Below are 13,904 nucleotides of genomic sequence, written 5' to 3' on the forward strand. Positions count from 1 at the left end.
GGCTAGAATTCCAAAAGCAAGGTGCCGCTGGTGATGGCAGTTGCTGGCAGTCCATGCCATTCCTTGGCTTGTGGCAACACAGTCCAGCCCTGCCGCCCTGGCCCATGATGTTGCTCTCCCTGTATGTGTGTCTGCTTTTCTTATGGGGACAGCAGTCTGACTGGATTAGGGCTAACCCTAACCCACTATAACGTCATCTTCACTTGATTATATGTAGAAGACCCTGTTTCAAAATAAGGTCACATTCGCAGTACTGGGGGTTAAGACTTCAGCGTGTCTTTCTGGGGGATATAATTCAATTTATCACACATTCCAGTCTGGATGTCTTATTTCTTTTCTCGCTTTAATTACCATGTCTAGAATTCCAGTACAGTCTGAATATAGGAAGGGAAAAGCATCCAGTCTTTCACCATTAAGTTTGATGTTCAGGTCAGTTCAGTCGCTCAGTTGTGTACGACTCTTTGCAATCCCATGAATCGCAGCACTCTGCGCCTCCCTGTCCATCACCAACTCCCGGAGTTCACTCAAACTCACGTCCATCGAGTCAGTGATGCCATCCAGCCATCTCATCCTCTGTCATCCCCTTTCCCTCTTGCCCCCAATCCCTCCCAGCATCAGAGTCTTTTCCAGTGAGTCAACTCTTCGCATGAGGTGGCCAAAGTATTGGAGTTTCAGCTTTAGCATCATTCCTTCCAAAGAACACCCATGGCTGATCTCCTTCAGAATGGACTGGTTGGATCTCCTTGCAGTCCAAGGGACTCTCAAGAGTCTTCTCCAACACCACAGTTCAAAAGCATCAATTCTTCGGCACTCAGCTTTCTTCACAGTCCAACTCTCACATTCATACATGACCACTGGAAAAACCACAGCCTTGACTAGATGGACTTTTGTTGGCAAAGTAACGTCTCTGCTTTTGAATATGCTATCTAGGTTGGTCATAACTTTCCTTCCAAGGAGTAAGCGTCTTTTAATTTCCTGGCTGCAGTCACCATTTGCAGTGATTTTGGAGCCCCAAAAAATAAAGTCTGACAGTTTCCACTGTTTCCCATCTATTTCCCATGAAGTGATGGGACCGGATGCCATGATCTTCTTTTTCTGAATGTTGAGCTTTAAGCCAACTTTTTCACTCTCCTCTTTCACTCTCATCAAGAGGCTCTTTAGTTCCTCTTCACTTTCTGCCTTAAGGGTGGTGTCATCTGCATATCTGAGGTTATTGATATTTCTCCCAGCAATCTTGATTCCAGCTTGTGCTTCTTCCAGCCCAGCGTTTCTCATGATGTACTTTGCATGTAAGTTAAATAAGCAGGGTGACAATATCCAGCCTTGACGTACTCCTTTTCCTATTTGGAACCAGTCTGTTGTTCCATGTCCAGTTTGATGTTAGCTCTGGATTTTTCATAGGTGCCCTTTTCCAAATTGAAAAGTTCCATTCTGTTCCTACTTTGTGTTAAGTGTTTTATCATGAAAGACTGTTGGAATTTGTCATATGCTCTTTCTGCACCTCTTGAGATGATCATCTAATTATTATCTTTTATTATATTGATATGATGTAACACATTGATTTGATTTTTGGATGTTAAACCGAAAAATTGCATCCCTGGGATAAATTCTTCTTAGTTATGGCATATAATTTTTTTATGTTGTTGGATTCAATTTGCTAGTATTTCATGGAGGATTTTTTTTGTCCATATTCATAATAGATACTAGTCTATTATCTATGATAATCTGGTACCAAATTTTTTGTGATATCAGGAACTGAAAGCCCTCCAGCTGTGGCCCACAGGGAGAAAGGTCCCAGTTTTGTTGGTTGCAGCAGTCTGAGGTAGAGTTTCTGCCTCACTGAGTTGAAAGGAGGGAGAGAACAGTCTTAGTTCAAATAGGACGGACTTTCACCTTTGTTACTGAATTTTCAACAGTTTTTCAAACATATGAGCATCTTATGCCTTTAAGATCTAGAGGCTTTAAATGGTGGCTCTTTAATAAATGTTGCCAGTTTCATTGGGGAGAGGGCCAGCAGAGCTCCTCATGTTGCCATGCTGGGCATAAATCCTGTAACTACTTCTCTCTCTCTCTTTTTTTTAAATTTTAATGCATTATTTATTTATTTAAATGATTACTTAATTTATTTTGGCTGTGCTAGGTCTTGGCTGCTGCACTGACTTTCCTCTAGTTGCAGAGAGCAGGGGCTACTCTAGTTGCAGTGTGCGGATTTCTTATTTTGGTGGCTTCTCTTGTTGCATAGTAGGGGCTCTACGGCCTCTGGGCTTCAGTGGTTGCAGAATGTGGGCTCAATAGTTGTGGCTCCCAGGCTCTGGAGCACAGGCTCAGTAGTTGCAGGGCATAGGCTTAGTTGTTCACGGCCTGTGGGATCTTCCTGGATCAGAGATTGAATCCAGGTCTCCTGCATTGGCAGATTGATTCTTTACCACTGAGCCATCAGAGAATCCCCTATACGTTCTTAATTTGCTAAAAGTTTTTAAAGTTTGAAGCCAACTAGTAGTATAAAGAATTCATGATATTCTTCCGACCTTGGTTTCCATTGGGTCAAAACTAGTAGCAGGTATGACTAAAGTTGAAGGATTATGAAAGTGAATAAGAAAGGCAGATGCTTGTTACATATGACTACAGTTAAAATTTGCATATAAGGAAAAGGTAAAAGAAGGAGCAAGAGTTGAAAATATTTGACTGTTAAACTCCATTTCTGTTGTTTTATGAAATGTTATAAATAATTATAAATTTCTACTCCATTGTAACCACAGGCACTGAAAGACCTGTAAAATGTAGTGCTTTTTGATATACAGAACATGTATTTGGGAAAATACATAAGATATTATTAATGGTTTTCTTTTGCTGTTTTAGGAAATGACCGTAGGTGGACATTCCCAAGCTGAAACAGGTAACTGTTAATAAGGAAACTGCTAAAAATTCTTGGTTAACCCCAACAAGCACAGTGATTTAGCAGTGGTGATAGTAAATGAGTCAGTTTGCTGAAAAGTTGAAGGAGAAGATTTAGCAGGTGAATGTATTATTTCTAGGAGAAACTTGGATTCTTGGAATGCTGGTTTAAGAGTGATTAACTGTTTAATAAAGGAGTATGTATTTTCTCTGATAATGCACAGATGTGAATATTTCCTTTGAAGCTATTGAGTTATTTAATGGGAAGGAGGCACTTTCAGTGGGTTAAAGTCAACAGTTGTTAACTTTCTTTATTTGTAGTATATAAACTGAATGAAACACTACCCTGGTAAGGGGTTAGTGGTATGGAAACTTGTTAATAGAGGGTAAACATCTACATTGAAATTCTTTTCTAAAGAAACAAACTTAATTTTCCAGATTCATTCTTCTATTAATGTTGGTTTGGTTTTTCAGAAAGTACCAACGATGGGAGCACTGAAGCTGCCATAACCCTACTGACTATGGGAGATCTGGTGCTGCAGTCAGAGATTAGCCCAGAACAGAGTGATGGTAAGAATAAAAGAGAAGTCCTAACAAAAGAAGAAACCTTTAAAATCCAGTGTTTAAGAGATTATACTCATATTTGAATATTAAGTGACTATCTGCCTTTTTATATTTGAAGTTAGTGTCACTTTGTTATTTTTCTAGAAAAGGTAATATGTATGTATATGATCCCTGGGTTGGGAAGCTCCCCTGGAGGAGGGCATGGCAGCCCGTTCCAGTATTTTTGCCTGGAGAATCCCCATAAACAGAGGAGCCTGGCAGACTACAGTCCATGGAGTCGCAAAAAAGTCAGACACAACTGAGCGATTAAACACACACACGCACACACACACATGTATTGATCCATCCTACCTACTTGGCCCTCCAAATGTAGTGGCCTCCGTTTTCACGTAGTGCACTGGGTTTACTAAGGATAATAGGTATTCATGGAATAGTTAATCTGCTGAATCCTCTACCTTTATCAATACCAATAAGTATCATTGGTCAGCTAAGTTCATTGATCACTGATCACTCTGTGCATGTTTCTTTGGTGGAGAAGCTGCTGCTTTAGATAGACGTCTCAATTCCATGACAGTCAAATACAGTGTGGAGGATGGTAGCAGTCACAGAGATTATTTAGACTATTATGTTAGTCTAAATATGTGTCAGCCAAGACTTTTAGTATTTTATTTTAGCCTGTGGTCTTTACTGTCAAAGTACCTTCTACTTTGTGTGTGTGTGTGTGTGTGTGTGTGTGTGTGTGCGCGCACGCATAGGCGCGCGCACTCAGTTATGTCCAACTCTTTGTGACCCCGTGGACTGTAGCCCGCCAGGCTCCTATGCCCATGGAATTTTCCAGGGAAGAATACCGGAGTAGGTAGCCTTTTCCTACTTCCCAGGGATCTAACCTGCATCTCTTGGATTGACAGGTGGATTCTTTTCCTCTGTGCCCCCTGGGAAGCCTGCCTTCTACTTTAAGTATATTAAATAGATAATTATGTTAATTATGCTGCTGTTAATTATTTTAACTGCAGGTTACTCTTGACGAGTAACCTGCCATTGAAGTGTCAGCCTTCTAGGCCTATAACTGTATAATTATCAGGGAAGTCTCTTGATTTGTGTTCCCTGTAGGACCCCTTTTTCAATGGGAAAGTATTGCATTGCAACCTGTCACAAATGTCTAGCACGTAAAATACTGGTTTTAAAAAATCATAAATAAAGATAATCCTGTCTTGAAATTCATCTGAGGTTATATAGTTACTGGAAGTAACAAAAGGATTTATTTATAATAACAAAGTTTCAGTCTGTAAGAATTATTAAACTTAGAACATGTCAAGTTGCTAGCATGAGATATGAGGTCATAAATTTAAACTTGGAACCAGAAAGAGCATACTTTAAAAATAATACAGATATTTAGTTTCTCAAATGTGTTTTACCCATTTTATCATTCCTTCAGTCCTATCCTTAATGAATTTAATAAATCTTTAACACATTGTTTACTCAAAAAAAAAATATTAGGGACTTCCTTGGTGGTCCAGTGATTAAAACTGTGCTTCCACTGCAGGGGATACGGATTTAGTCCCTGGTTAGGGAACTAAGATCCAACATGTTGTGCAGTGTGGTGGTGGCCGCACTCCCCTGCAAAAAAAAAAATTAAAAAAAAAAAAAAAATTTGGCAGTTGCTGCATGTTGAAGGATTTATTTGGACATCTATTTGTGTCAATTTTAATTTTCTGTTTTTTTCTGCAATAGGAATATGTATACTTCCTGATGCTCATTCAATCGATCAAAGCCATATTCCTTTTAGGCCAGATAATGTAAATCTCAAAACTGTTCATGAATGTCAGGAACCTTCTTCATCTGTCCATAGTACATCTCCATCAGTAGAAGAAAACAAGATTGTATTGGATGTGGATAAACAGAACACTAAAGAAGAAATTGGTTTGACAGAAGAAGTAAAGGAAAATACTATATCATCCAGGTTTATTTTGCTTTATTAAACTATTACTGTTTTTTGAGCTTTACAAAATAAATTATAGTGTTCAATTTATAAATATATATAAACCAACCATCAGCTTGGCTAATACCTTTGAGTAATAATTAATTAAATGTAAAGTGGGCAGTGCTAGTTTTTCACCCTTTAAAAGTAAGGATTAGCTGATTTTGATTTTAGTTTAATGGTTTACATATTAAAATTAACCACAGTGCATGTTTTAAGCTTTAAAGAAACCGTCCTATGTAAATATAGTTCCCGTTTTACAGACCTGGTCCAGATTCTCTTCTTTTCTCAAAGCTTTTAGATATTTCTACCATGTAATAATTTTAGCATTAAGATATAAACACCCTAGATGATGTAGCTCCTGAGAAGATGGCATTTAACTGTACCAGTGCTGGATAGAGGGAATCAATGTGAGAGAGAGACTTTTTCCACAGTTGATCAGTTTCTCTTCTCACCTGTTTCTAGGACTACAACTTCTGAAGTGACCAATAATTTGAGAAAGAGAAGTAGATTTGCCAAGCCCAAGCCAAATCTTAAGAAGATTTTAGGGACCAAGAGATTTGGTGCTCATCAGAAAGTTCCTAGTTTGTTTGTAACTAAAGGAGAAGAAGTGGAAATTCAAAGAGGTAAACTTTATTGTTCCCTTAAAAGTTACAAAATTACTTTGTCACAAGAAATTTTATTGTCATTTCAAATGGGATATTCAGTTGTTGCAATTATTTTAACCTGACTATTAAAAAGTTAAAACATACAGAAAGTAGAATGAGCTATAAAATACCCATAAATCCACCAACTAGTTTCAGTAGTTATTACCCTTTCCCTATATTTACTTGATCGAATTTTCTCTTTGTGTATATATATATATGTATGTGTATATATATATATATATATTTCTCTGTGTCTGTTTATATGTCAGTACTCAAGCATACATCTCTTAGGCATACATGCATGTGGCAGAAAACAAGACGGTACCCAAAAGGGAAAAATTTTTTAAACCCCCTCCTTTCTTGGTTTCCCAGTCCCCTAATCCCATTTCCAGTATCAGTTTTTATTATGGACTTCCAGGAATGTTTTCGAGAAGGCAATGGCACCCCACTCCAGTACTCTTGCCTGGAAAATCCAATAGATGGAGGAGCCTGGTAGGCTGCAGTCCATGGAGTCGCTAAGAGTTGGACACGACCGAGCGACTTCACTTTCACTTTTCACTTTCATGCATTGGAGAAGGAAATGGCAACCCACTCCATTGTTCTTGCCTGGAGAATCCCAGGGACAGGGGAGCCTGGTGGGCTGACGTCTATGGGGTCGCACAGAGTTGGACACAACTGAAGTGACTTAGCAGCAGCAGCAGGAATGTTTTATGCACATGAGGATCTAAATAAGGGTGTATGTATATACACACATACACACATATATGTACACACATGTATATTCCTTTCAGCAAGAACAAAAATATATGCATATTATATCTACTGTCCAGCATTTCTTGAAGGTGGTGGTTTTGTTGAGATAACTCATATACCATAGAATTCACCATTTAAAGTGTACAATTTGGGAATCCCCTGGCAGTCCAGTGGTTAGGACTGCATGCTTCCACTGCATGGGTTCAATCCCTGGTTAGGGAATTAAAATCCCACAAGCTGCGCTGCGTGTACCCCCCGACCCCCTGCCAAAAAAAAAAGTACAGTTCAGTGGTTAGTATATTCACCTTTTGGATTTTATAAATAATGCTGCTAAGAACATTCGTTTATGTGTTTGTGTGGGCTTGTGCTTTTATTTCTCTTGGGTTTATGCCTACAAGTGGAATTGTTGGGTAATCTTTTGAGATACTGCCAAATTTTCAAATACAGCTACACCATTTTATATTTCCGCCAACATTCAGTGAGGGTATCAATTTCTTTGTATCCACCCAAACCTTTGTTAGTATTTGTCTCTTTGAGTATAGCTATCTTAGTGGGTGTGAAGTCCTATCTTGGTGGTTTTGATTTGCATTTTATTTCCCTTTTAACTAATGATGTTGAGTATCTTTTTATGTGCTTATTTGCATATCTTCTTTAGAAAAACGTCTCTCAAGATCCATGCTCATTTTAGAATTGAGTTGGTTTTCATTATTGAGTTCTTTATGTTAGTGCATTCCATTTTTAAAGATTGAAAAAAATATTTAAATTTAAATTTTTAATTATTTAAATTTTAAATAGTGAAAAAACATCTTTCCATATGATTGCATAGTGCTCTTGTTCCATTTTTTCAATTTAATTTATTCAGTTTTTTCAATGGCCTTACTATATTGTGACTTACATGTTGAACCCTAGTCCCACTTCCTTTTGCATCTGCCCTTCTTGTCAAGGTCTCAACCCCCTAGGGTACTAGTGGGAGCAGGAAAAGCAGTGGTAGGCTGCCTAGATTGTATTCAGTCCTCTCCATATGTAGAGGATCTGAATATTTAGCATCATTTTCCCCCTGTTTGGGGGTTCCTGGTTTCTGATATTTCTTTTGAGCCAGCAGTGCCTGTGATTCAGTTAGTAAATTCATTTCTTTGGCTTGAGCAGTACCCAGAAGATCCAGTGTGCAGGGTCCAGTTACCTCTTTATAGTGACATCATTGTCTTCCTATTTGTGACATTGTTCTTTACAGATCAGCTCTCTCCCCAACACTTCCCCTAGGGTGGACAGCCAGACTTCATGAGTACCCACCTCTAAACCTCTTTGTATGTGTGTTTCTGATTATACTGCTGTTATAATAAAGTAGAAATATAGTTGTTGGTGATGGACAGGGAAGCCTGGTGTGCTACAGTCCATGGGGTCTCAAAGAGTCAGACATGACTGAGTGACTGAACTGAGCTAATAATTGTTGTGGCTGCCAGGAGTGAAATAGGTGCAGTGCAGATGCATTAATTATCTCATTTACGATAAAAAGTGTAACTGGCCCAGACCACCTTTCTGCCACGTGAAAAAGCTTGCTTTTTGGATTAAGAGAAGTTTGGAAGAGCCACTGTATGGTAATCTTTGAAAAAAGAATATATTTCTAATTTTGACTTTACTATTTTATAAAGTCTATGTTTTAAATGTGTTTTTTATTTAAGAAACTGAGAAAAATGCTTCTCAAGAAACAGCATTAGAAGATAAAAACCTTGGGTCAGTTACAGCAACAGAGAGTACAGAGCAGAGCAAGGTGGCATCTGTACATGGTATTGAAGAGACCAGTATTTCACAAGAAACACACCTAACTGAAAGGTAAGAGAGGAAAGATGTTCTGGGATTTGCTTCATATTCTGGGTCAACTTTGACCATAAGCAGTAGCTGTGAAAATTTGTTCTATTGCATTTAGTATGTCTTTTTTTTTTTTTTAATTGGAGGCTAATTACTTTACAATATTGTATTGGTTTTGCCATACATCAACATGAATCTGCCACAGGTGTACCCGTGTTCCCTATTCCATCCCTCTGGGTCGTCCCAGTGCACCAGCCCCAAGCATCCCGTATCCTGCATTGAACCTGGACTGGCAATTCGTTTCATATATGATATTATACATATTTCAATGCCGTTCTCCCAAATCATCCCACCCTCGCCCTCTCCCACAGAGTCCAAAAGACTGTCTATACATCTGTGTCTCTTTTGCTGTCTCGCATACAGGGTTATCATCACCATCTTTCTAAATTCCAGATATATGCGTTAGTATACTGTATTGGTGTTTTTCTTTCTGGCTTACTTCACTCTGTATAATAGGCTCCAGTTTCATCCACCTCATTAGAACTGATTCAAATGAATTCTTTTTAATGGCTGAGTAATACTCCATTGTGTATATGTACCACAGCTTTCTTATCCGTTCGTCTGCTGATGGGCATCTAGGTTGCTTCCATGTCCTGGCTATTGTAAACAGTGCTGCAAGGAACATTGGGGTACTCCTTTCTCTTTCAGTTCTGGTTTCCTCAGTGTGTATGCCCAGCAATGGGATTGCTAGGTCATAAGGCAGTTCTATTTCCAGTTTTTTAAGGAATCTCCACACTGTTCTCCATAGTGGCTGTACTAGTTTGCATTCCCACCAACAGTGTAAGATTTATTGCTTGTAGACTTTTGGATCACAGCCATTCTGACTGGCGTAAAATGGTACCTCATTGTAGTTTTGATTTGTATTTCTCTGATAATGAGTGATGTTGAGCATCTTTTCACGTGTTTGTTAGCCATCTGTATGTCTTCTTTGGAGAAATGTCTAGTTCTTTGGCCCATTTTTGATTGGGTCGTTTATTTTTCTGGAATTGAGCTGCAGGAGTTGCTTGTATATTTTTGAGATTAGTTGTTTGTCAGTTACTTCATTTGCTATTATTTTCTCCCATTTTGTAGGCTGTCTTTTCACCTTGCTTATAGTTTCCTTTGTTGTGTAGAAGCTTTTGATTTTAATTAGGTCCCATTTGTTTATTTTTGCTTTTATTTCCAATATTCTGGGAGGTGGGTCATAGAGGATCCTGATGTGATGTATGTCGGAGAGTGTTTTGCCTTTGTTCTCTAGGAGTTTTATAGTTTCTGGTCTTAGGTTTAGATCTTTAATCCATTTTGAGTTTATTTTTGTGTATGGTGTTAGAAAGTGTTCTAGTTTCATTCTTTTTCAAGTGGTTGACCAGTTTTCTCAGCACCACTTGTTAAAGAGATTGTCTTTAATCCATTGTATATTCTTGCCTCCTTTGTCAAAGATAAGGTGTCCATATGTGCATGGATTTATCTCTGGGCTTTCTATTTTGTTCCATTGATCTGTATTTCTGTCTTTGTGCCAGTACCATACTGTCTTGATGACTGTGGCTTTGTAGTATAGCCTGAAGTCAGGCAGTTTGATTCCTCCCGTTCCATTCTTCTTTCTCAAGATTGCTTTGGCTATTCGAGGTTTTTTTTATTTCCATACAAATTGTGAAATTGTTTGTTCTAGCTCTGTGAAAAATACCGTTGGTAGCTTGATAGGGATTGCGTTGAATCTATAGATTGCTTTGGGGTAGTATACTCATTTTCATTATATTGATTCTTCTGATCCATGAACATGGTATATTTCTCCATCTATTAGTGTCCTCTTTGATTTCTTTCACTGCATTTAGTATGTCTTAAAAGTTGGAAAACCATTAAATGAGATGAACCTTGACATACCAGCTCTAAATATTATTCTGTGGCTGTCTCCTTGATTTCAGATATATACTAACCTGTCTTTCAGAGGTGAAGATCAAGAACGGAGATCTGAAGAAGTTCCGATATCATCAGTTGCTCCAGCTGTTTATTCTGAGTCAGGGCCCCATACATGTGGTTTGGGCATGGGTCTTGGTGAGAGTTCTGTTGAAGAGCCTCTGGGAAAGGACTTTAATGGAGACCCTGTGCTTACACTAAATGTGCCAAAGGTAAAAGGATGTAAAATATAACAGGGAGTGGCTAGCTAGTTCTAATTTACGCACAATAAATTTCACCCTTTTTAGAGTATAATTTAACAAGTTTTGATAAACATATATCATTATATAACTGATACATAAAAAACATATATCATTATATAACTGATACATAAACAATTCCATCACTTTCAAAATTTTCCAGTGTCCTTTTTTAGTCACTCCTCCTCTCCACCCCCAGCTTCTGACAGCGACTAATCTTTTCTTCTTTCCCTATAATTTTCCTTTTCTGAGAATGTATGTGGTAGAATTTTTATTGAGTGTGTTTTTAGTCTCTGGAACATAGAGATAAAATAACCAATGGCTAGCTTTGTGTACAAGTTTTAAAAAAGGAAGTGTTTTATACAGAGAGAATTCTTGCTTCAAGTTCCTGTAGTTATTCTAATGTGCATCCAGCTCTGAGCAAATCCTTAATCTGGAAGAACAAGTATGAATTAGCCCGGTGAAGGGAGAGGAACGTGGATGAAGAACAAGTGTGAAACAGCATGACATGCTCTGGGACTATATAAATAGTTTTGAGTGGAATATAAATGAAAAAAGTGCTTAGAGATGAAGTTAGGCAGCCTGGGGACATATCATAAAAGGAGTTTTTATGGCTTGCTAAGGAGTTTGGGTTATATCCAAAGTTACTGAATTTTCCCCTACTGCCCAATTTTTTTAATTTTTACTTTTTATTTGGAAATAATTTCAAGTTTAGAGAACAGTTGCCAGAATCTGACATAGAAATCTGTTAACATTTTGCCTCATTTGCATGCATTCCTGGCTATAAACATTACTTTCTCTGTGGGTTGCTGTCCATCTTGGTAGATACTTTAAAAAAAACTAAACCATTTGAAAGCAAGCTATAGACATGAGCCTTCACCCACAAATACTCCACAGTTTCTATAAGACCAGGGACGTTTCCTTACAGAGAAATGATAGTACTATTATCACACTCAGTTCCAGTCAAGCCTTTTACGTTGCATTTAGCTGTCGTTTCTTTTTACTCTTATAATCTAGAGTTGTCCTCCTGCTCTTTTTCCTCTTTTGTGTACTTGACGTTTTAGAAGAGTCCAAGCTAGTGTGCAACCTGGATTTCTTTTATTGCTTCCTCATTATAGACTCAAGTTATGTGTCTTTTGGCAAGAGTTACTATAGAGGTGATGTTTTACTCTTGTGTTGCAGTCCATGGGGTTTCTAAGAGTCGGACACGACTGGGCGACTGAACTGAACTGATCATATCAGGGGACACATAATGTCAGTTTATCCCCTTATTGGTGATACTAACTGATCTCTGGGGTAGAATGGTACCCACCAGATTTCTCTGTTAAAATAGCACCTTTTCCATTTAGTAATTTAGTTTGCATTGATGATTCTTGCCTGAATCAATTAACTGACATTGTTGGTTGCAAAATGAAAGTTTTAAGATCTTAAGCAGTGGAGAATTATAATTGGAATTGTATTTTAGAGAAAACGGTGTTTACAGTTTTGTGGAAAACAGATTGGATGGAGCCATGCTGGAGGCAGAGACCAGTTTGCTTCTATATACATGTCACCTCCTAGTGGTGCGGTAGCTGCTGAGATGGGGATAGAGAGAAGGTTGAGCGGTTTGTGTCTCCCTTTTCTATTACTTCAAAAATCGTTTCATATTCTACACATACTTAACAATTTATTTATAATTCCTTTGTGTATATATGTGTATTTATTTAAATTAATCAACATTTTATTGGTACATCTGAAAGTTTCAAAACACCTGAAAAATTCTCTGCTTAGGTTAGCTAAGTTGTTGAGTTTTGAAACAGTAGCTGTTCACATTGTCAGGAAATCTTTTTAAAACTTAGATTTGGTTAACCTTACTCTTTTATTTAATTTTTTATGGCAGTGTATACCAACTGGTATTCCAGAAGTCCAGCAAGAGAATGTAAACGATCTTCAAGACCTAACAGGTATGATAATCTGCTTCAGTGGTATTGTAGAACTTAATAGTATGTTTTTTACTTACTCCCCATTTGACTATAGAAAAAAAAAAAGCAGTTTTATTGGTCTATGATGGCCTTAAATTTTTTTTTAAAAGACACTTGAAATATTTTGTATATAAGCTTTGTTATTCAGAATTATAATTCTTATTAAAAAGGAATTGTAAATCTTCTCAATAGAGAATCATCTTTATCCTTTACGAAATTACTCTTTATTTACTTATTTCTTGAGGGGTGTAATTTAGTTTTTTTATCCTTTGGGATAAATTGTCATGAGACTTTTCAGAAATGAAATAAATTAGTGATTTTCTGTCACTTCACGGTTCAGCTTTTCATTTCTAACTTTGAAACTTTGATAGTCAATCTAGTTAATGTACATCAGGATGGTGAGGATGAACAAGCTTTCATTTTAACTCTGGTGGAAATCCCAACTCATGCAGTAGAAGAATATGCTGATAGCACTGTGCAGTTAATGCCAAATCCTTTACTGCCGGCGCCCATATTGGTCAAATCAGCGAATACAAAAGAAAGAGAAGACACGAGGTAATGAATCATCTGACCTGTTTTTGCTAGGAGGAAGGGATGCTTTATGAATTGAATAGTATTGATTGAATAAGCCATTCACCAACCTTATTTGTAATTGTCATGGAGATCTTATTTAGTAATTATGTGATAAGTTAGAGAAAAATTACTGATTTTATATGATAAAGTTGCCATTTAAACGTATAATACTTTGTGTGAAACTTTGTTGGTATTTTAAGTATTTTGAAAGCTAAAAAAAATTAGCAATGTGGATCATAAAATATCATCTGTTAAAGATGTGGCTACATTGTATACATTTACATATATTTTAAATTCTGAAATAAATATACATTCACAGAAATTTACAAAAATAGTACAAAGAGGATGTACTTTAAAATATTTGAGATACTCATTTTCTTTGCTGTAAAATTCTTAAGTTGTATTTTAATAGTCATTGGTTAAGATGCTTAATTGTCTATCAAGTAACATCTGAAATTGAAGCCTTTCATATTAGGAAGAAATACTTTAGACTAAAATTTAACTTTACTGACAAAACATTTTGATGCCTCAGATT

General features: G+C 37.2%; 1 protein-coding gene across 4 annotated transcripts in view; it reads left to right on the forward strand.

Annotated features, from left to right (window-relative positions):
- The window catches only part of BDP1 (BDP1 general transcription factor IIIB subunit), an 85,239-nt gene that overhangs the window by 53,896 nt on the left and 17,439 nt on the right, over positions 1-13,904 (forward strand). For 3 of the 4 annotated variants that reach the window (XM_086362103.1, XM_086362104.1, XM_086362105.1), the window contains exons 27-34: positions 2,860-2,896; positions 3,370-3,465; positions 5,191-5,419; positions 5,903-6,063; positions 8,517-8,667; positions 10,628-10,808; positions 12,715-12,778; positions 13,168-13,351. In XM_086362103.1, the coding sequence (XP_086218229.1) occupies positions 2,860-2,896; positions 3,370-3,465; positions 5,191-5,419; positions 5,903-6,063; positions 8,517-8,667; positions 10,628-10,808; positions 12,715-12,778; positions 13,168-13,351 (1,103 nt within the window). Of the gene's footprint in view, positions 1-2,859; positions 2,897-3,369; positions 3,466-5,190; positions 5,420-5,902; positions 6,064-8,516; positions 8,668-10,627; positions 10,809-12,714; positions 12,779-13,167; positions 13,352-13,904 lie in introns of those variants that run through there. The other variant, XR_015148957.1, reaches the window with a different exon arrangement.

The sequence above is a fragment of the Bos grunniens genome, chromosome 20 (assembly GCF_055505025.1).
Source record: "Bos grunniens cultivar Pamir isolate PY7600 chromosome 20, Bosgru_T2T1.0, whole genome shotgun sequence".
Classification (NCBI taxonomy): Eukaryota; Metazoa; Chordata; class Mammalia; order Artiodactyla; family Bovidae; genus Bos; species Bos grunniens.